Source organism: Lates calcarifer, linkage group LG15 (assembly GCF_001640805.2).
Source record: "Lates calcarifer isolate ASB-BC8 linkage group LG15, TLL_Latcal_v3, whole genome shotgun sequence".
Lineage (NCBI taxonomy): Eukaryota > Metazoa > Chordata > Actinopteri > Centropomidae > Lates > Lates calcarifer.
In genome coordinates, this window is record NC_066847.1 from 15,788,067 (window position 1) to 15,815,138 (window position 27,072).

A 27,072-nucleotide genomic window follows, 5' to 3' on the forward strand; every position below is an offset into this window, starting at 1 on the left:
AATCCTGCCAAAAGTCAGTAAGTCTCATTTTAATAACTCTTGACCATTTCATTTTCAGATTAATCAGCACCTATTTCAATCATTTCCACCCGTTACCCATCCATTCTTAGATGCTGGATTTATTCATGTACGTAAAAATCCTTTTCAAAGCTCCCTCGACCTGTGGCAAATGAAATACATTATGGGACCAAGGCCGGATTAACCTGCTAGCTAGCTCCTCCCCTTCTCTGGGATTCAGAGAAGGGGAGGAGCTAGCTAGCTCCCAGTGTGCACAGTTTCTATGCTGCAGTATTACATGGCCCCAGGTTTGCTTTGTGGCAACTTGATAAAGCACATGAATTTATAAACTTGCAACATTCAATTCAATTCAATTTTATTTCTATAGCGCCAAATCACAACAAAAGTCATCTTGATGCACTTTTCATATAGAGCAGGTCTAGACCGTACTCTTTAAAATAGATATTTACAGAGAGAGACCCAACAGATCCACCATGAGCAGCACTAGGCGACAGTGGAGAGGAAAACCTCCTTTTAAGAGGCAGAAACCTCGAGCAGAACTGGACTCAGGGTGGGCAGCCATCTGCCTCGACCGGTTGGGTTAAGAAGGAGGGGGGGGGGGGGGGGGGGGTGTAGAGAATAGTGACAGAAGAACATAGCATAACACAGATTCCATATAAAATGTAAGGTGATAATGCCAATAATACAGTAGTAGTAATGATAATAGTAATAATTAAAGTATTAACTGCTAACATAGCACTAAAACTAATAGCAGTGTAAGTAATTTGTAATTCTAGCAACAGGTGTTGAGTGGAGTTGTAGGAGCAGCAGGAGACTTGTCATCACAGATCAGACTCTACAGCTCCAGAGGCAGAAATATACATACATGAACATACAGGAAGCATAAGTCAAAGGTTTTACATTTACATGTATTTAGTTATTATTTATTTATTTACCACATGGCCCCCCTCGTGTCAGCTGATATTGTCAACATCTCAGTTAAATTAGCAGAAACAAGCTACCACCCATGAACCTGAAGTTCACCCCAGCAGGTTCCCTTTGTGTATACTGTCATTTGTACCTAACTTACATAGCTTTCGGGATTGTCCTTTCTAAGAGTTAAATGAAAAGACTGATACCACTCTGATATTCATATGCTGAATATGAGGGTAAAGCTAGCAGCTATTAAACTTAGTATAAAGACTGGGAGCAGGAAGAAACAGCTAGCCTGGCTCAGTGCGTGGGTAACAATGTTCTGCCTACTGCACCATCACATCCAAAGCTTACTTACCAGTGAATATGATATCTTGTTTGTTTAATGTATACACAATGTGAGGTGCAAAAACAACAGGCTGTGGTTGCACTGGAGTTCTTAGTTGGGTACAGGAGCTTAAAGGGCACACAGTGATGTTTGTTTTAAATAAAACAAAATATGGTGATTAAGTGAGCTTTAGAGGTGCTGGGAGACAGATTTTGTTACAGAGCCAGGCCAGCTGTTTACCTCTGTATCCAGTCTTTAGGCCAAGTTAGGTTAGGCTAACCAGCTGCTGTCTGTAGTGTCATATTTATCAGAGAGACATGAGAATGACATCAGTCTATGCTTTTGAGCTTAGTTGTATGATTTTGAAACACAATAGTTGTAAAGATTTTGGGTGGCCATCTTAAAAAGGAACCTCAGACTGACATTAATCTAACCTTTTCCAAGCAATTAAACACAAACCACTGTATACAATTCTATCCACAACTTATATCCTTACATACTATAACTAGCAGAAAAATCTGGTGCCAAGACAAAAGGTAATGAGAACAGTTTATTAATTTAATTATGTGTGTGTCATATAAGTTTGGGTTAAGCATTGTTATAATTTTATTATTAAAATGAACAAAAACAGCTTCAGCGAAACAGTTACGTAGGAAATAAGCTTCTTTATTCAATCTGAAAAAGAAACTCCAACTATTTGCTAATGTAGAAAACAGAGACTTGTACACTCTTCTTTCACTCAGCACATACAGTACAATGTCTCCACTGAGCTAAGAAAGAGCAACACAGAAATCTATCCAACAATACAAACACACACATATTGAAACCATCACATCCTGCACACACAACAATGGCTCAAAATAATCTCTTAAACGTGCATTGACACAAAGAACTGCATCTGAGAACTTTAGAAAAAAAAAATATCAATGAACATATGGCAAATTCCAATACATTACAAAGAGGTTATTGTAATGTTTAGAGGACTGATCACAGATAAAAAGTCCAATAAAAATGACACCATCTTAACAATGGCACAGTATAACACAATATGTTGATGGCAGTGTATTCTTTACTTGTGCCATTCCATGAACCATCTCTTGCTACATTTCTATGACCACATTCTAACACCTCCAATTCACGTGTCTAAAAGTTAAATACATTTTGTCAGTCTAGCAACCAGCAGCACTTCATTTGCACATGACACAAAACAACTTCAACAGCAAGCTTTGGATGTCTGTGGTTTCAGTCTCAATTTCAACAACAGACTTGTTCTTACTGACAAGGAAGGAAAGTAAATACACACACACAGCTGGGAATTATATCTTGACAGAGTTTTACAGAAATCAGTGGAGTCCTATTCTAACATACCTCATTCTCGATGAAAATGCTTTTTACACAAGGCTGTCCAATCCGAATGTCCAGCAGCATACGGCTGCTTTATACTGGTTAAAACGTGGCGCAACAGATTCACTATCCAAAGGAAATGATCATTACACTTGTAATTAGTGGCAATTGGAAATAAATATTTATTAGTGGAGTTATAACACACACAAGGAAATAATATTAAGATAGTCCTGTTAAAGAGCAGTATCTTTCATCACCAAATACTCCATTACATACTCTGTAATTACATAATTCTTTGCTCTTGGAGTCATAAAAACATGGATTAGAGTGGTATTCATGAAAACTCTAGCTTGACAATTCTTCTATACAAATCTTTCACATTGTTTTAGAGAAAGGGTTTCAAACTGTATATATGATCCATAACATGAGAAAGTAACATGGCATGAATGATGATTGGCTGAAGTAACATCGGAAAAGTTGCTTTGGTATTGTCTAGGTTCTGCAAATAATGGTATATGTAATTACACAGTAGGTAGGGAAACTAAGCCACACAGGTATCACACACACAGTAGACACTGGACAGGTCAAAAAAACATTTAAAAAATCTTGCTATTCTAAAATTTCTCTTGCTCTCCACAGAAAAGCTACATTGCATACTGTAAAAGGTAAAGAGCCAGTGTTTTGACTAATACTAAAAAAACATGTTATATATTATTTTGCACATAAATAAATCTGTTTATCTGAATTCTGGTATTATCAGTAGAGACATGGTTTAGTACTTTCTTTCATAGGTACATGAAATATACTTTCCCTTCATTAACAACTGTCATTGAGTTCTGACCCTGTGGTTCAACTCTTTTGCAGTTCATCCAGACGGCACTAGGTCCTCTGTGTTGGGTCAGGAAACACCTCTTCTAGGTTCATAAAAACAACCCATATGTTATTTTCCAACCTCCACTGGACAGACGGTAATCAAGCAGTCCACTGATCTAATCTGATTGTCTGGAACAAGCATGACTCAACGTTTGTGAGAAAACTGCACAGCAACAAAATGGTGAGGTGTTTGCACTAGGTCCTACACATAAGAACATCTGCAAATGGGCCCAGGAGGTTCTTGTTGAAGATACACCTGACCCATACCAGGTAGGTGGTGAAGGGTTTAATGTTCTCTGAGAAAGTGTAGTTCTGCTGGGGAAGGATATAAGGCATGTAGGTGTTCTCTCCTTGCTCCTGGATCCACACCTCGTACTTCACCTCTCTTACCTTCAAGTATTTCAGATTCCATGGGATCTGCCAGGAGACCGTGAGTTTTGCCTCATTAGTGGTTTGTACTGAGGTCTGACACTGGGGTTCTCTGACTCGGCCTGGGTGAACCGTGCTGGCAGGCTTTGACTTCTTCAAGCTGGGCTTGGTCTTCATGCCCTCTTTCAGGAGTTCTAGGAAGGAGGGGATGTCAACTAATGTGTCCTGATAGATCCGGAAGAGCCACTCTGGGTTACGGCAGCACAGGTGCCTGGGGACCTCCTTACTGGCCAGTATTCTCTCTCGCTCCTCCTTCTCCAAGTGAGCAATACCTCCTTGTTCCCAGGGTCTGTCTGGGTGGGTGATGGTGTTTTCCTCCTTAGTATTTCTCCAGGATATATAGTGGAGGTCCATGCCTGGGAGGGAGGCAAGGGTTTTATAAGGAGTGTACTGCTCTGGATTCACAGCAAAGGGGAACAGTTCCACCACAACAGCTCCTCTGGGGAGGAAGAGTGAGGTGATAAGCTGAGCTCCATGCATGCTGACTAACATGGAAGCACCGCTGATCACCTGGATGATACTGGGAAAAGACTGTTCCTCCAGGGATACTGTGACCACTCTCATATGGAACTCCTGGGCCAATGCCATGATTAGCTCTGCTTCATTAAGTATCAGCCTCGTTGTTGAACGACTGAACACAACAATGTAATCGTCCTTCTTCTCTTTCTCCTTCTCATCTTCGGCACTCCCTCCATCCTTCTCAGCCTCCTCCACTCTGGTGATGTTCATTTTCTCCATCAGAGCCCTGGCAAACTGACGAATTTCATTCCCCGAGACCAAAATGTTGGCTTTAGGCCCTTGTGGCTGGACGAAGCCATACTGGTACCAGGTGGTCATCTTGGACAAGCCAACGTAAGATTTGGTAAAACACATTAGCTTGCCAAAGTTTCTAAGCTGTTCTTTGAGCAGTGGCTGCTTGCTGCTCAGAATCCTGTAGAGGTCAAAGTGCGGACCTTCACTCCAGCCCTCCATGAACACAAGACGAGCCTCATCATCCAAGTCTGAGTACTGTTTCATGGTATAGAAGATTGGGAGCAGATCATCATGGAATACATGCATTAGGTTATCAGGATTAAACCTGTTTAGGATCAGTGTCACGTCTGGTACAAACACAGGCTTGGGCATGAACTTTAAAGCTGCAGCTGGGAGCTCTAAAAAGTTGAAGTACTGGGTGTTGTGATCCTCTACTGATGACAAGTCCAGCAGGGCAGGTTGGAAGCGCCTGGACCCCAGATTAGGCAACATGACAGAGGAGTTGGAGTGGAAGAACACAAACTCCTCTGCCTCAGAGCAGTAGCAGAGGTAGTCAAAACGGCAAATGCGGTCAGTGTGCATCTTGCCAGTGCAGACCATTCGGGTGCCATGTTCCTGAAGAGCCTGCAGGGCGACATGGTAATCGATGTGGGCCTGTGAGAGCTCCTGGGACTGCCGTGTCATGTGCAGCTCTTCCTCCAGCAGGGCAGCATGCTCACTCAGCTTGGAATACTTCCAAAGCAGAGCTGCGACCACAGAGACCAGCAGCCCATTCAGGAGCGCACCCACGCTCATCCTGCAGCCTGCCACTGAAGCCCGCATCACTGCTGCTGCTGAGGACCCTCCTCCTGACTCCAACTGGCCTCTGAGCTCTCAAGGAAGCAACGAGACATCTGCCACCAGGCAACAACTTAGGAAGAGGACAGGAGAGGACAACAGGGAGAGGAAAGAGACAGAAGAAAGGACATAAGTTAAAGAAAAAAACTGATTATAAAGTCAAGCTAAAAGCACAAGAAACATTCCTAATTACTGAGAGTAATTACTAGATTACCAGTGCAGGAGACACACAAGAGCACTGATATAATTAACAAATCAATAGTCAGATCTACAATATAATACTGCAGTGCTCTTTATGTAAGCAATACAACCCAGTGATTCATCAAAGCAAGTTTCAGCTCTCACCTTTGGGAATAGTGGTTGTTTACCACAGTGAACAAATGAGACATTTTCATAACCTTACATCCCCTGTCACCATCCCTGGATATATCAAGACAAATTACACTGTGAGGTGACACAGAGAAAAGAACAAGAGTGTTGCTCTCAGCTCTACTCATCTGCATACTGAGAGAACAAGTGAGTCATTGAGAGACTCTAAATCAAACCAACGGCTAACGGCCAGCAGCTGCCTGCAAACACGAGGCAAATAGCATGCTAAATACCATCCAAGGGCTAGCTTAACCAACTTAAAACAAATGTTTTGAATGAATTCATTATTCACCATTTTATTCTTCCCTTTCACCCACCTTAATGTGTGAAGATATCAATGCGCACTTGCACACAGCTGAGAAGAGAGAGAGCAATGATCTCCGTTCAGTGCTTTGATATGACATCTACTGTGTGACAATTGGATTTAGACAGCAACACTCTCTCAACTCTCTGGCCCTCTGGCAGAAAGTAAACTAAATCAGGTCAAACTAAACCAAGACAGGAGTGTGGCTGAACATGCTCTGCACACATTCATACACGCAGACATGAACAACATGCTGACACAAACCTAGACTCTAAACTCCTGTTTTTTTCTTTCTCTCCCATTCTCTCTTGGGTCAGCAGTATTCCATATCTCACTATACCTCTATTACTTCTCTACCTTTTATTCTATTTCCACTCACACTCTTAGATTATTTGTACTTTTGTTATTTGCTCCCTAGTTGTGGCACTCTCTCTCTGTTCACTCCTCCGTTTTCTTGCACGCAGTCTCTCTTCTGCAGCCGAGCAGAGTCCCTGAGCTATTTTTGACATCCTAGCAAGTACAATATGTCACTGGCAACAGGGTCACTCTTTGTGATCAAACTCAGTGAATACACATGGGCACTGATATGGACAGTTCAAAATGCAATGTACAGCTGCTCCGGAGGAGGAAGTCAATGTAAACTGAAATTGTGAAATACAAAAAGATAACACGTTTTACTGCTGAGCAACTAATGTCTTAGAAACATGCAACCATCTATTGTCTCCTTTGTGATAAAATACACTGCACTTAATGAATCCAGAGCTTCAGATCATAAAGTTGACTGAATGTTTGAGTAGTCCTCACTGACTGAAATTTGTCAACAGCTTGAACAGTCTGAAGTTTTGTTCTGGGTCAAAGAAATAAACAATCGGATTCACTCAGCTACAGCTGCATGTTAAAAAAATTGTCAGATATTTTATGTGCTTTACATTAACCTAATGGATAAATACATTTTGTACACATTGTTGGGTAAAGAGAATAATGCCTCTGGTTATGAAATAAGGAACAAACAACAGGGAAATCTCTTAAATACAGATGTAAAGCTTTTGAAAAGGAAAGGGATTAATATTTCTCTTTCCTGAGATGCTAACTATGTGAATGTCATCATAGGTTTTTTTAATATTATGAAACCGGTAGCTACAGTATGTCTAACTAATTACGTGTTATTTTTTGCTGGCAAAGATTATTTAAGATGGGCAGATGTTGTGTGATTTTTATTAATCATGTAAAATGTGTTAACTAACACTACGTTTTAATTGGCTTTCCCTCTCACGGGGAACAGGTCAGACAAGGTGGAGCTCACACTGAAGATAAGAACGAAGACCCTGGTCAGTTGTTCTCAGACCAGATGGCTTTGTCCTGAATGCTGACAACAAGAAAGCCAGAATTATTACTTTTCGTGATTCTACAATAAATGGAGAGCAAGAAGAAAAACAGGAATAATATGGAGCAGCAGATGGCTAGAAGATGAAAAATAATACTGATCTGTTCAAGCCAATCTGTGTTCTTTATCACAGCAGTCTCAATACAGATGTAGCTACAAAATGTGAAATAATACTCCAATAATATTAAATATGACAGAGCATGAAGACTGTCAGCACTGGTGTCACAAGGATCTGACTTGTTAACCGCTAACACAAAACACCTGGGAGAAGATGTCAACATGTTGAGCTGTGCTCTACTCACATAATCCCAGGAGAGTGAGCTGGTTGATTTGTTGTTCTTGGCCGTGCAGCATTTTGCCTTACAAATAACTGGTCATATTAGCTGAAAGGTAGACCATGCTTTCAAATTTCTCACACATGTCACAGGAGGAAAATGTCAGGTGTAAATAATCAGATGAAAGATGGCTGAATTCCATTCAGCCGCTTCAGTTTCAGGGTGCTGGTATCACATGCTGGCTCACTGTCACTTTATCATGGCTTACTGGGACACTCACAGAGCCATCGTTAATTAGTAACACCTGTGTTTGCCCTACTTTGACAAGTCAAAATGACCTGTAGCATACTGTTTCACAATTACAACACTGTTAATGTAAGTGGATGTCCTTCCCCTAAAAAATACAGGGTTCACCTCTGAATGTTAACCTCTGAAAGAGCAAAATGGTTAACATATATTCTGCCAAAGTGCTGTCCATTATTTTCTCAATTAATCAATTAATCAATTGTTTGGTTTATAAAATATCAGAAAATGGTGAAAAAAAATGGTGAAAATGGTGAAAAACCTCATATTTTTCCAGAGTTTAAAATGAGGTCCACATATGTCATGATATTTACTTTCAGATGTTGGAAAGAGAGAATGTTTGTCATTAGGGATGCACCAATACCAGCATCAGGTATCTGTCCCGATACCCTGTTCCTGTACTCGTACTCGTATTCGTAAGAGTGTCCCGATACCACAGCACCCGATACCACTTTACGGCAGCGTGACGTTCAGTCGGGCGGTCAGGTGCTAATTGAGAGCAAGGAGGAGCAATGTCGGCGGTGTGGAGGTATTTCAAAGTGGATGATGGTGACAAAAGTAAAGCGGACTGTAAATTATGCTCTGCAAAGTTGAGAAGAGTGGGGACGAAAGCGAGTACTTTCAACACAAGCAATCTGATAAAACATCAAAAAAACCAACACGACGCTGAGTTCAAAGAGTTTGCTAATAGCGGGCTATATTTAAGTGAAATATATGGCAAGGCTGTTTGTTAAAAAAAAAAAAATGATGCAGTTGAATGCTAAAATGTCAATAACAGTACTTTAACAGAACTTCTATTTGAATAAAATGTGTGGCATGCCATATATAATGGAATGTTCAAATGTCAGTCACAGCAATTTCTTACAGCCAGAGAATGAGACAATATCTGATGAAAATAAAACACGTTTGCAAGTAAATGTACAAAGTGTAATGGCATTAGTAAGTACTCATATTGGTACTCGGTATCGGCAAGTACTCAAATGTAAGTACTTGTATTTGTAATTGGATTGAAAAAATGTGGTATCGGTGCATCCTTATTTGTCATAAAACATAAAATAAAACATAAAATCAATCAATTATGTAATTGACTGATAATTTATCAATAATTAACTAACTGTTATAGCTTTATACGGGTCATGCTTTCAAGATTAGAAAACAACTGTAGAAAAAGGCAGAGAGATGGAGACAGCTTTAGATCTCCTTTCTATCTGCAGGATATAAAAGTCTGATGTGTTAGTCTTCCTCAGCTGCATGATGGGTACAGAGAGACCTCGCACAGAGCTACATGCACCTGACTGTTATATTACACCGTACACACTAATGTTCAGTACCCTCAGCATAGCTGTGGACATGGCTTTCTTTTGTGTATTTACTTATTTATTTCAAGCCTTAGCCTGAAGTGCACACCACTCTTAACAGAATGATGACTAGAGAAGTCCACGGCTGAGCTTCTGTCAGCTCCTTAACTGTTGATCTCTCTGGGAAAACTGCCTTGAGTCGAGTAGGACAACCAATAAGGCTTTGTTGTGTGTCTTATAATATTGTTGTGTTAGAAAGCATGTGCTGGATAAACCAGAGATTCGCTGTCAAGAGGAAAGTGAATCTGGATAAGCAACAAAAGCAAACAGTAGGTAGAAAATCCATTGTTTATATGTACACCAATGAGCTGAACCAAAAAGAGAAAGCAATGCAGGTGTTGAGGACTACAGAGAAAAGATGTTTTCACTCCCTTCAAAAATCATTTGCTGCCTAATAAGTCACGGAGTAAAGCTTAATGCTATTTCACATGACAAAATGTCATGGAGATGTGAATCAAAGCACCACAGACACCGTATACTATAGCATCGTTTGGTGCTGATGCAGCAGCCAAAATAAAGTGAAATGACGTGTGACGAGGAAGCTACCAGACCAACATTAGGCAGGCATCCTGCATGCTCCTTCAGTCCACAAGGACAAGGGCAACACGAGGCTCACAGTGCCAGCAGTGCTGCTTAATCCCTCTCACTGCACACTGGTTCCCACAGGGACGCATGTGAATGCCCTCTGCAGTCTGCCTGAGCCAAGACACAGAAAGCTTTGAAATGTCAAAACCACTGCAAGACACCATAGCATGCACAAAACATCCTCATTTGCATCAGCACGTCACAGGCAGCAAACAGAGACCTGGACACTGTAAGCTGTTTTCTGGTTCTAGCTCAGTTACATACTGGTTTAAATCAGGCTAAACGAAACACAAGAAATGAGAGAACTGTCCTTAATCTGATGCTTTTTTTTTTTTTTTTTTTTTGCTTTGTCAGTAGTGTGAAGGAGCAAGCCAAGACAACACCTAAGAATAAAAAATGTTCAAATTAAGAAAAGGTCAAATCAAATGCAAGCTGAGATCCATCTTGAGCTATGCTGACACTGGGGAATAGCCTCATATCTGTATTCTATTTCTGAGTATGTACACTGTTAAGCAACCCACAGAGGGGGGCAGATTGGTTGAAAGGTGAGAATCACAACTCCACTGTTATGAAAAGTGTCATGAGATGAAATGTGTCATTATGAAATAAGTGTTATTGGGAAAAATGTACTTATGAAGTAAAAACTGACTTTTGAAAAGAGGTCCTGAAGTGAAATGAAGTCGTAAAAAAAAATGTAATCATTTCTGTTTCACAAGTTATTATCTCAGTTACATATGTTACACATTGTTTTCATGGGATTTTTCATGTAAGGCTTAACACTTTGGGGCTCTGTGCAATATCAGATTTATGGCATAAAATAATCCATCTGACAGAGATATGTTCCACTCTCACGCAATATGTCAGAGCACTCTTTCACAGGGAGCAAACAAAACCTTTAAGAATTCATTTTGTTAATAATTAATAAGTACAACAAAAACGGTGAAAATGTAATAATGAGATTCCACTGTAAGTTAACAAGCACTGATACTGAGGTATCATCTAATTTTAATCTTCTCTTGTGTGCTCTGTTTGTATTTATGTATTCATAGTAAATCAGGTTATTTGAAGAAATCAGGTTAAGGCAGGAAATCAGAGAACATGTTAACCTGGCTACTGTAAAACTCATGTCTGCCCACAAATCAGATTACTCCTCTATCCCCACCAGTAATTCATTACCATGTAAGGCAGGCATATTTTAAGTGCATCAGTGATTTAAGACACTGCAGCCAGTGCAGTTTTTTTCCTGACTGAGGCTGGGATGGAGGAGGTTCTCTGTGCTATTGTGGCAGGATTTTACAGTGAAGCTATGGAAACTCACATAATAAGATATTGATATTTGGTTGGACTCAAGATTTAGTCTTTTCAGATCGAAGGTCTCACAGCCACAAGTGATGATGATTCTTTTCATCCTTCTATACTTTTGACCAAAGTCTTTCACCTGCACTCTTTTATTCTAACCCTGCTGGAAGCCCGGTCAGACATATACCCAACCAAGAAACATGGTTTGTCAGATCCCTAACACAGGTAAAGTAAACCAGGTTTCTAGCTCACACAACCTTTAATAAGAATCAGGTTAAATGTGAAAAGCAGACAGTAACCAGTTTACTTCATTGAAGTTAGACAAGCCAGAGAGATGGTTAGATGTTGCTTATACATCAATAGCATTTCATTATACTCTGTTCAGTAATAAAACTCCACACCAAAACAATATCCAGCAAGTGTTCAACCATTGTCAAAACTGACAACTCTAAGAACCCCTTAACTTCATCTCTCTCTTTGTCCTTGTCAACTGCATGTCAGACCCTGAATATAAAACTGCCTTGCCCAGTCATCACAACTGTATTTGCATGCTCTCTGATTGCTACCTTTTGGTCTGCTGTATGAATGTGAAAGTCACAATTTTAGTGTGAACTGTTGAATTTCATCCTCACTGACAAATATAATAATATAATGATGGAGATCAGAGCTGCACGATTCTGGAAAAAATCATGAATTTTTAGTTAGAATTGAGATCACGATTCTCACACAATTTTTTTCAGTATGTTTTCTGCACTCATTTACCAGATACAGATAAAATGGAACAGAAAATATAATGATGCTTGATATAGGACAGGCCATATCTTTGGCTAAGTGGTTGGGGATTGAGTCTATAATTTCCTTGTGCCTATGGGAGCTAAAACAACAAAACTAACTGTGGAGTTAGATACTTGATGAAAACAGAGGACAGAGCGACAGCCCGATGCAGGCAGTGTGACTCACTCCGATACTCTCTGCTCCGGTGTCAGGTGAGTTCCACTACCTGACACTGTAAACTACCGGTGATATGACGAGTTGAAACCAGCTGAGAGTGTCAGCAGCCCGGCAAGAGAGAGAACTGAGCTATGGCCAAGAAGCCAACTTTATGTCTTTCTTTTTTCTTGTGGATTCATTTTGCCGTTTTTATTTGTCCTAACACAACATCTGGCCTCACACTGTCATCAGCCGCTGTCACTCACTCACTCTCGCTGAGTTTATTTTATGCTCTTTGAAATCTTCTTTGTTCTCCAACAACTCCTGAGAAACTACATCTAGCTCTAGAGCTGGTAGATGTTCCACTTTCTTTCTTTTAGTTCTTTCAGTGAGTTTTCAGCTAAAAGAAATCTGTTTCTGGAGGACATAGCCACGTTAAAAGCAGTGAAACTTATCCATACAGTAAACTCTCCTTATTATTTGTAGTCATCTGATTTATTATTAATACAAAAAATATAGATTAGGAGTTTAAAGGCTGGCAATGACAGAACTAGTGAGCTCCTTCACTAAAACCATGCTCAGTGATATGCACTTCTGTACTGACATAAATTATCACAAGTCAGGATCCTGATCTGCTATTTCTTGAGACATATCAGCCTCAGTTGTAAAGCAACAACAGCTGTGTAAGCCAGTATCAGCGCAGCTCTCAGCCCCCTGTTAGCCTAGTTACATCAACATTTGACTTTGTACTGACTATCATTTTCTAACAGCCAAATAATTACAAGAGATTTAAAATGCAAGGGTTGTGGGTCAGAGGGCTGATTTCATTATGATGAAATTTATGCACTAGTTTTGAGTAGTTTTGAGTAAGTAGAGCTGAGCACAATTCACTGCACACCACTCTGCTTTATACAATAGTTGAAGAGAGAACCACCACCTAAGCTACCAGGTGAGTTTTGTCTATCAGCACCCCTGCAGTTTGATTACTCTGCCCAATAAACCTTGACTTTTTTGTCTGAATTGTGAACAATTTAAACATATAATTTAGGGCTGCCATCATTGAAGATGTGATGCATCCATTGGGAAGGCCCTCATTCAACTAACAAAGTGACTCGATACACTTTTTTAGTTATCTTACAGAGCAGGAGCAGCAGCACAACAGGCTGTAAACTTTACATCCAAGTCTTGTCTTAACATGAACAAACCATAAAACTAACTGTGATGGAAGTAGAGATTATGATAGGAAGAAAGAGGAGGCTGTAATGGTGCCTGTGCTTCTTAGGTTGTAGCTCCTACAATTTGGTATTTAAACAGCTCAAGACCCATTTGTGTAAACTTGGCATATTTAGGAATATGAGGTGTTTAGGGTAGGTATATGTAGCAAACCACTGAAGACCCAGGTCCCATCTTGGAAATATAAAAGCAACACTTCAGTGGCATAGTCTCCGTTGCCCAGCTTAAGCGAACACTCATTTGACTACTGGCTGAGGTTACATAGAGTTATGGAAATGACAGAAAACTGGCAAAAGAGGCAATATAAGACATTTAATAACCTGTCCTGTTCCCTGACTTCACTGCCCAACCCAGAACTGTTGCTCATATTCAACTGCAAACTGCTACAACACCGTGCAGTTGCTGATGCACACAGAAAGGTTGATGAACATAGCAGAGACCAAAATCATGCATCCCAGTTGAGGGATTCAGCGACAGGAAGTGAACTGTCACAAGCATTTTGTGATGACTGACAGTAAACCTGTTACAGCGTCACCAGTGTCTCGCCCTGCTCCATCTCCAAGCCAGCAGGCTTTGAGGTTCCTGATCGCTGCCTTGACTCCTTAATAGCTATACTGGAGTATGGGCTACAGCAGCAGCCACAACAGACTGGAGTAATGTGCATAATCAAAAGGGCCATAAAACCAAAGACAGACCTTCTGTGCCCTGTGACGTTTGAGGAGATGTTGAATACACTACTCATTACTATTGCAGAGCCAGTCACCTGTGCTTTGTCTGCTATGCACCTGATTATACACGCTGTAGGTGTCCCAGGACTGGGGCTGGGTACCGAACTTCATTTTTTTTTTATGGCTGACCGAAATGCTTTGATACTACCCAGTATCAAAAGATGCCTTGTCTTTCGGTAGCAAGTTTCAGTACCTAGGAGTTAATCACATGATCAAGATCTATTAATGCTGCTGGTGATTAGCTCTAACATTACACGCGGTAGAGGCAGGAAAAATACTTACATGGTTACGCCCACAGACAGGGTTCACGTTTATCTGTGTTGTGAACTACAGTGTGTGTGTGTGTGTGTGTGTGTGTGTGTGTGTGTGTGTCAAAGTGGCTAAAAAAATGCCACCAAGGTCAAAAGTGTGGCTCCATTTTAGCAAGATTGATGCCAGTAGTGCGCGATGCAGTATTAAAAAGAACATTGTTGCTAAGGCCGGTGACACGGCCAAATTGAAGAAGCATTTCAACGTGCACAGAACCAATTTAAGAGCAGAAAGTTGCTCCGTGTTTGACTGCAAGGAGAGCAGACCGCGGGCATCTTCCTCTCAGCATCATTTTTTTTTATGTTAGAAAACTGCTTTGAGTGGAAAAATGCCAAAGCTGAAAAAGAAAAATCGAGATTTGTATTGTAATGTGTAATGTAATTTTCTTTTTGTTAGAATTGATTTTATAAAATTGCTATATTTTGAACAATATCCAGCCCTATCCAGGACCATAGCCAGCAGGCCTAGGGGGCACTAATGACATTAAGACAACGATTGCAATCTATCTACCAGGGTATGTGCAAAAGAATATGGACGAAGACCTACTCTCCAAAACATTCATAAACTGAAACCATGTGATGAACTGTTCTATGAAGATGCAACCCGGGCTATTATTCCGCCTTGCTGTTCTGTATAAAGGGTACAGAGGGGGAATGGCAGGTCTGTATATATATGTATATTAACTTGAATTTTTATCTTGTGGCAACTGTGAATATTTTCTGTTGTTAGTCATTGTTTCTGATGTCTAAGGTGATGCTGTAAGTCTACTGTGATGTGATATCTGTCTGTTTAATGTTACTGACACTGTTGAATTGAGCTACCCATTATGCTGTACTGAAAGCACATTAAAAGTACTCATTAAAAGTAATTCTGATTTTGACTCTGTAAAACACTAGACACATAGCTGATATTCTTTTCCAGGGACAAGTTTGACAGTGGAAAAGCTACAGGCTGCCTCCATTGTACCCAGGTTGTTGATGAGAAACCCTTTTCAGCTGTCATGCTGACACATACCCCCTTTTCAGCACAAAAAACAGATGAAATGGGGGAAAGGGAGATGTTTGGGAATTCTGGAAGCACCCTAGTCTGTAAGAAGTTGGGTGACATGAGAATCTGTAATAATTTCCGTTGGCTCAATGCCAAAACCAAGACGCACATCTGCTCCCACAGCTATCTGATGCCCTGGCTGATTTGAATGGTAACAGTTTTTCTCCAACATGGACCTTATTTCTGGGCACTAGAATGTGGAAGTCCATGAGGAAGACAGGAGGTGCACTGCTTTCTCATCTCCATTCATCCATCCATCCATTCATTATCTATACTGCTTATCCTTAAGGATTGAGCGGGGGCTGGAGCCAATCCCAGCTGACATTGGGCTAGAGGCAGGGTACAACCTGAACAGATCGCCACACCTATGGGAGTCACCAATTAACTTGTATATCTTTGACTGTGGGAGGAAGCTGGAGTGCCCGGAGAGAACCCACGTAGGCACAGGGAGAAGAGGCAAACTCCACACAGAAAAGCCTGGGGCAAACGGGGGTTCAAATCCGGAACCTGCACCACAGCGCCGCCTTTATCTCCCATCAGTGTGTATGTATATAACCAGACACACGGCTATGAATTGGTCCTGCAAAGTCATGAAGATGACGCTAAACATTTAATGCAAGCAAAACTTTCTGGATGATGTTCTGGTGTTTGGAAGACCACTGTGCACTGGAGCGGTTGAAGATGGTCTATAACCACTGATACAAATAGGGCAGCAGCCATCACTTTACTGTTCTATCAGCTATATATATCAGCAAAAATTAAAGGCTGTTCCTCAAGAGCCAAAATACTATTTGGGCTCACGACACAACAAAGCTGGTGAGCAGAAAAAGTGTCACAAGCTTCACAGAAAGCTAACTGCTGTGGAGTTGGCAGCAGCTAGCAGCGGTTGAGCAGTGCTACGGTATAGATGTGTTTTCTTCAGTTCTCTGCTTGCTATATTCTCGCATTTTCCGATTTCCTTAATATCCTTCTAAAGAGAGGTATTACCAGTTATACTGGCCCGAACAAAAATTACTATAGTGGAACTGCAAAGTTTACTTTTGGGGCACAGGAAAGTTTCAGAGCCCTGCCACAGACAGGGCTGTTTGTCACGCAGCCAAACCTTCTCTGAGCAGCAAAAGACAGCTGTTATGTCTTCAAACCCAGCAAAATCAGTCAAGTGCACAGACTGATTGAGAGGATAATGCAGCTTTAAAATAAGAGTGTAGACAGGCAGAGAGCAGGTGGTGAAAAACCAAACTCCTGGTTCATTATGACATCTACATAGAGACTTTGCCTTTGTCTATACCTTTAAACTATAAAAGGGAAAGACAGTCCTTTTTCTCTGAGATTGCTAATAAGAATAATGCATACACATTATCCACTGCCGAGAGACAAACCCCTCAGCATCAGTCCCTCCTGAACTGTTATCCATCCAAGTCATGTGATGATTTTGCATCTTTTTTCACAGATAAAGTGCTGAGGATAAAACATACAGTGTCTCAATTTTCACCCCCTAGACTATACAGCCTTGACAGAAATTGTTCAACACCTTAGGCCTACCACTCGCTGTCTTGACACACTGCCCACAGGCTCTTTTAAAGGTGTTTTTAACTGCATATCATCATATGTGCTACAGATAGACAAGAGTTCAGTTAAGCCCTGAAGACCACATTTATTAAATGTCTTCTTAAAAATTTAGTCTGGATGGCTCAGTAATATATATAAAACCTCCCTTTTGGTTGGTAGGTTCAAGGTTGATAATAATAGCCTGATTTTTGTAATGTTACTTGTCGAAAGATACAGGATTGTACCAGTTTCTGGGCATGATGCTACAACTAAAGATGAGGGTCAAATATAAAACCAAGATTCCTGGGGGCGAGACGACCAGTATGCAAGAGAATGTTATTTGTAGAATTCTTTGGCCCAAAAATTAGAATATGAGTTTTGTCAGTATAGTTGAAGGAAGTTTTATAACAACAGTGAAGAGTATTTAGATTGGAGCAATCATTTGGTTTTACTGAGACATATAGCTCGGTGTCATCTGCATAACAATGACAGGAACTTCAACTAAAATAAGTAATTATCACGCCAAGAGGGAGCATATACAAAGAGAACAGGATGGGACTAAGGACTGATCCCTGAAGAGACACATGATCATGCATAGAGATTAAAACCCTTCTGTTTGACAAGTAAGATTTGTACTACTCTAGGGCTTTATCTGAGACATTGATTTACCTATTTAATCAATTTATAAGGATTGAGTGATCAGTGGTATCAAAGGTAGCACTAATGTCAAGTAAAAACCAAGATGGAATGTTCTCCTCTGTCAGTCTGGATAAGGATGTCAATTATGACTCTTAACAAGGCAGCTCCAGTACTGTATTTTTGTTTAAAGCTTGATTAAAATGTATAAAAAATACACTTCCCCTCAACCACTGGAAGGAGGAGTTCTAGTATTTTAGAGATGAAATGTAATTTTGAAATTGGTTGGAGATTGTTCAGGGTTGGATGGCTCAAGACCTGGCTTTTTTAAAAAGCACCTGGACACAGGCTGTCTTGAGATGAACTGGAACACAGCCAGAAGTGATGGATGGGTTGATAATTGTGAGAACTACACCTCTTTAAAAATCAAGATGGTAAAATACTGAGATGGCAGGAGGACAGTTGCAGCTTAGAAATTGTTTCAACAAGATTTTGCAAATAAATGGGGGCAAACTGAGTGGAGTTATTTGGAACAGTTGTTAAATCAGAGGAGATGACAGGGAGCATAATGTTGCTGATCTTATTGACAAAAAATACAAAAAAATAATTCAGTCTTCAGCCAAGGTGGCAGAGACAGTGGCAGGAGCAGGTTGTACCAGCTGACTGATTGTGCTGAACAGAGGTTGGGGATTGTGTTTACCATTAGTGATTAATCCTAAGAAGTAGGCTATTCATGTATTCATGTATCATGTAATTTTTGGTTAAGTACAGTCAGAAGTGCTTTCATATACAATAAATGAACATTACATTTTGTTTTCTTCAGTCTATGCTCAGCCCTTCTGCAGTCCTGTTTAAAGCTGCAGTCAGTATCATTAGTCCACTGGGATGTAGCTCCTGTCCTCTCTCCTACTGCCAGCATGCAACAGAAAACAGGGATAGTAGCATAAAGATTACATGTATGGTATGGCAGTCTGTTTCTGCTGCAGCCTGAGTGTAGCTGTGGAAATTTTTGATTTCATTCTGGAAATCAGTAAGAGATGAGTTTAACTGAATCTCTGGTGTTTTATTATTCCTGTATTGAGGTAATGTACCTTTACAATGTATGTGAAATATGTAAAAGGCATATTCTTCCCAGTGTGTGGTGATGGATTCTGGACAAGTATTTTTTGTTCTTTTATTAAACATTTACAGGTCATGAGAGATGTGCCTGATTGTGCTGTGTTTGAGCTGGCCAAAGTAAGCCAACTGTATGAATGACCAGATGTATTCTGTCCCTATCCAGTCAAGCAGTTGCAGTCAAGGAGTCTAACTGAGCTCAGTTATACTTATGTACATGATGTTTGTTACTGAGCAACTACCTGCTGGCATGTGAGCCCTGGCAGAAGCTTGGTGACATAGTTAATACTTGCAGGGCTAGTGGGCCAACTACTGTAAGTCAGCTGCTAACAAATTGGGAACATGCTTGCACTAGTCAATCACCACAGCTCTTTAAGAAAACTACCTATAATGGTCAGTTAGTAAGCTACTTAGCTGAGTAGCTAATGGGACAATTAAGTTCACAAAGTTTATTCATGAGACATATTTGTACCACTGACTTCTATTTGACAACTGTCTGCAAATCATGTCTGGTGCAATATTAGTGCAATATCATTTTCAGAGTTAGAGTCTTGGCCAAAAGAAAAGAAAAGAAAACAGACAAGACTTTATTGACCCTCAAGGGAAAAATCGACATTACAGCAGCAAAAGAAACTGCTGCTAAAGGCTGCCAGCAGGATGGTGCCATCTTGCTACATTTACTATGTCTTATGTTAACCACTTCCTTTCTCTACAGTACAAATTCCCTATTAAGCTTAAACCCTGATGCCCATCCAAAATACAGAACGCCAACATCACTGAGCAGTGGATGCAGTGGTATAGCAGCTTCTTTAGGATCATGATTTAGCTGCGTATGTTTATCAGCATAAATTGTGTGCTTTCCTTAGGACTTCAGGACTAAGTCCACTGATCTGTGATTGTCACTTCTCCTTGACCATTTTATTCCGTATCATTCTACATAAAACTGGCTCCAAAGACCATCCGCCTCGTGAACTATCAGTCAGTCACCACTCTCAGCGATGCTTTCAGGGCTGACACTGAAGTTCAGCTTGTTACTGGTTAGCATATCTATTTGCTCTGGAGATGATAAGCACCCCAATGATGTGGTGGAAGGTGGTGCGGGGCGGCCTGACGAGTCTAATGCATTTTAATGAGAATCCTGGAAAGCCGCAGCTGAGGGGGCTGTGGTAGGGGAGTGGTGGCAGTAGCCCTGCGCTGAAGCTGCTCATTTGTTCCCCAGTGCTCAACCATCCCCGCCATAAGGGAGTTAACCTTCTCTGTTTCTCCTCATTTCTTCCTCCATTTCTTCCCCTTTTATGTTACCTAAGAGAGCCCTGACATGCCTCTCCAAAAAAAGAATTAAGCAAGAACAACAAATACTGTATTGCTGTATTCCTTTTTCCTCCTATCTCTACCTGCTTTTCTCCCCTTTGGCCACTTGATTGCTGATCTCCTCTGACCGTGATGATGCGTCGTTATTCGTTGTCATCTTTATTCCTGGCCCAAATGTGGCCTGTCAGGTTGGATCAAGCTGCTTGGAGCTCAGTGTGGCTCTATGGAGAATTAATGGCCCAGCAGCCATTATCTGGCTGTACAAAGACAAGTCTCATACCCTTTCTCTCACTTTGCATCTCTTTCTCAAACATGTTTGGACAGAGAGAGGCACGCATGCACACACACGCACACAAGCACACACGCACACATTGTTCTGTTACATAAATTCAGTGCAATGCTGTTCAGTCTAGTGGTGAAAAATAGGCTGGCTGCTTCATAATGACTGGCAGTGAGTGTCAGAAAATGCCCCTGGTCTCTTGTTAGACAAATCACATGTCTGACTGCTCGCCCATTCCAAACAGAGACTGAGTACTTGCTGGATTGATAGCCTGCTACTTAATAACATTTTCATCCTTTTCTTTATCATTCCCTATCAATGACCAACTACGGCCTCTGAAATACAGCAGATATAAGACCAAGACTGTACACTAGAATGTGCTGTTCTCTTCTCCCAAGCAGCTCAAGAGAAACTGAGGCTGATGTGGACAATCTGCAGAATGTGTGTGTTTGTGTGGAAGTGACAGACAGACAAAGAGGAACAAAGTGAGAAGGACATCCTCTAAAAACACCACAACACAGCACTTCAGCACTGCCTCAGGACAGCAGGCAATATTCCAGAAAGGGACAGAAATAGTATAGCAAGGCTGGATGTACACTCCAAGATATCTGCAAGTGTTCCAAAGATGCTGACACCATCCATTTTGGAAACTTGGGTAACCTGAGAATTCAGAAAGCTTTTCATCCTGTTCAAATCTCTGTAGGAGACAGTGAAAGGGGCAGAAACTAAGAGTCCTTTGGTGCATAACTACCCTAGGGGCAGATATATTCCAAACTGGATGTTAGTGATATGGTCCTTTGGCCACATGGACCCACATTAATATGGAGATCACACTCAAACCCACAAGACCATGTCCTGACACCTGTCGTCAGCTCTGCATTGTAGCTGCTAAACTGTAAACTGTAAACTAACATTAGCTCATATTTTGACAGGTGTGATACGAGTCACGCTTTTCTAGTGGTGTTATAGAGGCTCAGGCACCTCTATACATACATATTGCACTTGTCCATATTGTAATTTCAATAATATTTTGATCAATCAGCCCTACTGGGCACACACGCATGAGTCCTATTTCCACTGTCACAGTTCATCATAACTGTATGATATGAAATGTAAAGAGAAAAACACTTTCACAGATTGTGTCACATCGACAAGGTCAAGGACAAGAGTGCCAGAGCAGCTGTCATTATGCATGACCTTTACATGTGGCTGTAGCTATTTATTGCACCAGTTCCGCTAATTTATCATATTTACCTGTAACCCATCATAAGCAGTGACACCTCTGCCACCATTATTTAACATCAGAGAGATGACCAGTGATTAATTCATGGCACTCAACAACTTAACAAAAACTCCTCAATTCAAAATTACATTAAAATATCAACAACAACAAGATCATGTTCAACTTACCATATCACTCGCTGCCATTTCTAGAAAAAGAAATAGCATATTCATGGTTTTTGTTCATATGCACACACATCCGGTACCAGAAGCCATTTCCACTGCCAATCTATTTGTTAGATACCTAACACAAGGCAGTCATCTAAACTGTTTATGAGCTGGAAGATTTGGCAATCTGTTGGTTATGAGTGATGCAACACGTCCACCTTTCCTCTGTTATTTGACCTGTAGAGGCTTTAAGCCAGAAATGCTAATATTCTAGATGTCTTGTGTATCAGTCTAAACTCAGCTATATATATGGTATACTATATGGTATCTTTGGAAAATTTGGGATTTCCATTGTAACTGAAAATAAAGTGGATTTGAAAACAGTGTGAGGTTTGAGGGAGTTGAAATGGATGACCAAATTATCCCTAAATAAATATCAGCACTCCTACAGGTGTATTTGATGTCCCTGACACCTCACACAGGCCAAATAAAACTTTAAGTCAGCTAGAAACCTGAAGCTTCAGACAAGTGCCCAAAGGCCTGCAAGCCTTTCCACTAGATCATAGCTATCAAAAAGACTCTTAACTATAACCTACATAATTCATCACAGCTTTGTGACAATCAGAGAATTCAGCTGACTTAGAAGGGGTCTGAATTTCTTTGAAAAACAAGAGATTTTTTTCTAAACTACATTTAAGGATAGACTCAAGTGTCATCCTGCCTCATCTACTGTGTGGGAGACAGTCCCAGATGGTTCCCATAGACAACCAGTTAGTTTTCATCTTTCAAGTCTCCCACAGTGAAATAACTGTTTGAAAACACTTCTGCTAGAGCATAAAACTCACTTTTGTGTCGCTCGTCCAAGTAAATTATGTCTTGCAGCATCTTCTTTGCCGTCGTTATGTGCTCATTACTGCACCCTGAGGGTGAAGGGCGGAAAACAAACAGCGGTCCGTGCAGCTAGTGAGAATCGCAGTTGTTATGGTTGCTTTTGTTCTGGATGAGGGCCACAGAGGGCAACAAGAAGTTCAGTCTGAGCTTGGACAAGCGACACAAAGGTTAGATTTCTGTTTTATATTTTTCAGTTTTATAAGCGAAGAGACTTGAAGGATGACTGGTTTATTTAGCAAATATAAATCTGGTTAACTTCCCCACCTCCAGTACAGAGCAGTGCATAGTTGCTTCCTTTAACTTAAATCCTTACACTTTTCTATAGGAACCAGGAATATCTCCCACTCAGTAGATGGGACAAAAGGAAGCAAAAAGACGTCTAACAGCACAAAGCACTCACATGCAACACTCAGCGAGAGCTATATTTAACAACCAAAACACAGAGAAAAACCCAAGAAAAATGGAACTTGGATGTCAATTTCAACTTGGAATATAAAACAAGTAATCATTTGTCACAATGTAAACTTTCACATAGCAACACATGCAGCCTGTCATTGGATGCACCTTTTTTTAGTTCCGTATTGAGGTCACTGTGCCAGAAATCCTACCTTGCATTTGTCTGACACACAGGACTGAAGATTTGATGCAAATGCACATCAGCTCCTCCACAAGACCCTTAATCTATGATCTCTAAAAACACATAAAATGACCGGAAAAAAGTATGTTTTTAGATTCAGAGGCATAATCTGTTTCCTAACAAAGTACTGAACTACATACTGTGTGAGCGTATCCACTATGACACTTAGAAAAGCCATGCAAGTCAATTCTACTCAGCAGCTAGAGGATGTGGAAATACATGAATATCAGTTATTTTAGAGACGAGACTGAAAGGATATTTTCCCTTGAAAATGCAAACATATTCACAGAGGATGATCCAAACTCATTTTTTTCCTACACTTGTCAGTGTTTCAGTTTTGTAAAAAGTTGCAAAGAATGGCTTTGAATTATTTCCGAAGACAGAGGCAGAAATGCAGATCAAAGTGACAGAATAATGGGGAGAGCTCCGGGTCTGTAACACAAGACCCTATTGAAAGTCTACACTCATTTCTAACATGAAAGAGGGCAGGGAAAACAAAGGAAATTGGCAAATAAAATCAAGTCCCATGTTATGATGTAATCTAAATCTGATGAGATTTCACATTAAATCTCAGCTGATATACACCCTGACCTATGTGTCACTGCAGCCACCAATTGGCCTTATATGACTGTAACGGCCTGTAAAACATGTATTTTTATATTGTATTTGTATAAAATACCATCTCATCTGGTAACTGACAGACTATAAATACCATACAGACAGTGTTATGGTATTTTTATCTTTCACAGTACTAGTGTCATTATTGTGTAACAGACAAAAAGACAATGGTCAAAACAGGGACACCTATGAGCCTGTTTGCATTTATTAATTAAACAAAAGTGATTCTTTTTAGATTTTTGTCCTGAACTTTGCCATAAACATTGTGATGCACACTAGAAGAGCTGGGTACACATACTAAGATGAAGTGTGACAGGTGTGTCCACTAGATTAGATTTTAACTACACTGGCTAAGCAGAAATCCACAGACTTCACCCTAGTTACTCTTATCAAATTGATGAAAAGAATATTACAGAGAGCTACAGTGTGGGAGAAATGGTGGATTCTCTCTCCTCTTAATGAAAGACTCTTGTTCATATCAGTAATGTTTGCCTTAGATGGTCATTGACTGAAGGTCAGCTTTTACCCTCCCTATCACTGACCACCTAATCACTGTCTACATCTATAGTGCATGTCTACAGTAGGTGTAAAAATGTATGAAAATTATTGATCTATATTCATTCAAAATATGAATTTGAACACTGGAAAAGCAGGTACTTCCTGAACATGCACTGCTGACAGATAATAATTCAATCATATAGAAAATCATTTTAAATATTTCTGAACATGACTTTGATGATAATTTAGCAGGAATACAACATTAACAACAAAATCAGTGATATCTACATGTATAGATTTATTTTCCAGTCTAGTTTTGCTTTACTTATACACATATCTCTGAAAATTTCTCAAACTATATGAGCTTGTAGCTTCTCTCTTAAGTGGAAGCTGCTCGACACACTCCTCTCTGTGATACACCAACATCTGCAAAGGCAAAGCCCTGTGACAGTCAGGCTCAAAGAACTGTGTCGATACAAGAACAATATTCTGTGCCAAGTAAAGAAATAAAGATATTTTCTGTATGATGATTCTTACCTTAAGTCTCAATGAAAATGTTGCTTTTGTCTTTGAAGACAGCTGAGACGTTAGCTCATTTAGGCAGCATCAGTCTCTCAGTGTGTTGCAGAGACGATCCTGAACAGGAACACAAGACATGAGGTGGAAATGAAAAGAGGAATAACCGGCGGACAGTGGAACTGTTAGTTAAAACACCGGCGTGTTCAGTCATTAGATTCTCTAAAATACAGCCGGGGCTTTTAGACGTTGTTTACATACTAGCCTGGCTTTCAGAGAGGAAGAGAGAGGAGCTGCCTGGATACCGACTCCACTCTGCTGTGTCCAGTCTCCACCTACCGCCGAGGGAAAATCTCGCGCTCATGTCTCGCGATGACACGCGAGTTCTCTGCTTGTCACATGTGCAACTGATAATCCTGGGATTTTGTGTGTATTCGTCGGACAGTCATGGTAGAAGTATTCAGACCGTTACAGAGGAAAAAGCAATACCACAATGTAAAACACTCTGTTACAGTTATGTATTTGTAAAAGAAAGAAGAAAAGAAAGCCTGTTCTCTGTACTACCTTTTAATTACAATCCAGCAATGTGTAACATGTTATTATATATTAGGAGATAATTATTATTGACGGATTAATGTCATTCTTTTGTATATTGTTGCTGTGTTTAAGCTAATTTCATCTGCAGTATATTCTGTTGTGTAACAGTGAATGAGTAATTCAAAGTGCTCACAGTGAAGGAAAATGGTGTCATGTGTCATCAGGGAACAAGCAGACAAAGACATGCTTAAAAGTTATCAGATATTAAAATCAGGAGTAGAAAATCACAGTGATGTACAAACAACTAGGAAACAGCTATGTTTTCCATCAGCCAGAAAAGCTCAAACTATCGGGAAATGTTAGACCACAGATGGTCCTCGATGTGAAATACAGTAAGACATCAATAAACTGAAGTTTAATCTGGCTTTTTGACACAACACATGAGACTTAGTAGTGTATATGCTATTGAAAAGAATTTCAAAATGTTTTGGTATTGTAAAGAGATTCAGACAGTCAGAAGAACCCTGGTTATACTGAAGGTAACGAGTGTCACCATAGTCCATGGTCACAGCACACAGCACAGCACATGTCTCACTTTTCTCTGTAGGAAAAGCACAGGTGTTACTAATAACTTTTCTTATGGCTCTGTTCTATTCAGGTGTCTTATTAAGCAAATGTGTAACAGTGAGACAGCATCAATAATACCAGGAGCCTGAAACTGAATTGGAATTCAGCCGTCATTCATTTAACACCTGTTCTTTTCTTACTGTGATGTCCTCTATGAAAAAGTCCAGTGCAGTTATAACATTTCACAGGCATGGATGACCTCCATTCATGTTTCTGGTGGGAGTGTAAATATCATGGTGAGCTTTGGGGAATATGATCTTGAAATGTGAGACTCCAGTTGATTTTTAATAACATAGGATAATGGTATCCACAGACCAAGCATGTTTATAGAGTGTGAAATGAAATAAAATAAGGAAATAAAAGGGAGTATGTACGTCTTAGTTGTTATCAAACTTATATTAAGTTTGTTAGTAAGGTTCATTAGGAGGGTTTTAAGTGAAGAATTGTGACACACCCCTGAGTCTTAAATAGCCCTGTGAAGTTCTTAATGGGCTCACTGAAGGGAAAAGGTGCTAAATAAATCTATTAGTCCCAGAATGGATCCAGTCTTTTGGCAGATGTGATAATGAGGAAATATAAGCTGATCTGTTAGCTAAGGAACGTCAGTTGTAGATTTCTTCCATCATACAAACTCCTGTAAATCTCCTGAAAAGTAATTCCTATTTTGAAAACCAAGCAGAAGTGGAGACAGATCAAATGCAAAGCAACACTCCCATCTTGAGTTTGAAAGTAGAAAAGCAAGCAACAATGACAGTAATGTTTTCATTACTGAGAGTATGGCATGATATCCAAAGCACTAGAGCTATTTGCTCTCATACAAATTAAGCATACAAATTAAAGGCATGGCCTG

At 40.2% G+C, this 27,072-nt stretch overlaps 1 protein-coding gene across 2 annotated transcripts; it reads right to left on the bottom strand.

The window, feature by feature from the left end:
• Nucleotides 1-1,903: 1,903 nt before the first annotated feature.
• Nucleotides 1,904-25,423, bottom strand: pomgnt2 (protein O-linked mannose N-acetylglucosaminyltransferase 2 (beta 1,4-)). 2 transcript variants are annotated; one of them, XM_018665765.1, is made up of 3 exons: nucleotides 25,320-25,423; nucleotides 25,080-25,178; nucleotides 1,904-5,567 (listed from the first exon to the last, which is right to left on the bottom strand). In XM_018665765.1, the coding sequence occupies exon 3, from the start codon at nucleotides 5,477-5,479 to the stop codon at nucleotides 3,671-3,673; it is 1,809 nt and encodes a 602-aa protein (XP_018521281.1). In that variant the 5' UTR covers nucleotides 5,480-5,567; nucleotides 25,080-25,178; nucleotides 25,320-25,423; the 3' UTR covers nucleotides 1,904-3,670. The 2 variants fall into 2 exon arrangements, with proteins under 2 accessions (XP_018521281.1, XP_018521282.1); XM_018665766.2 differs by lacking the exons at nucleotides 25,080-25,178; nucleotides 25,320-25,423 and adding an exon at nucleotides 23,398-23,484.
• Between the last annotated feature and the right edge of the window lie 1,649 nt (nucleotides 25,424-27,072).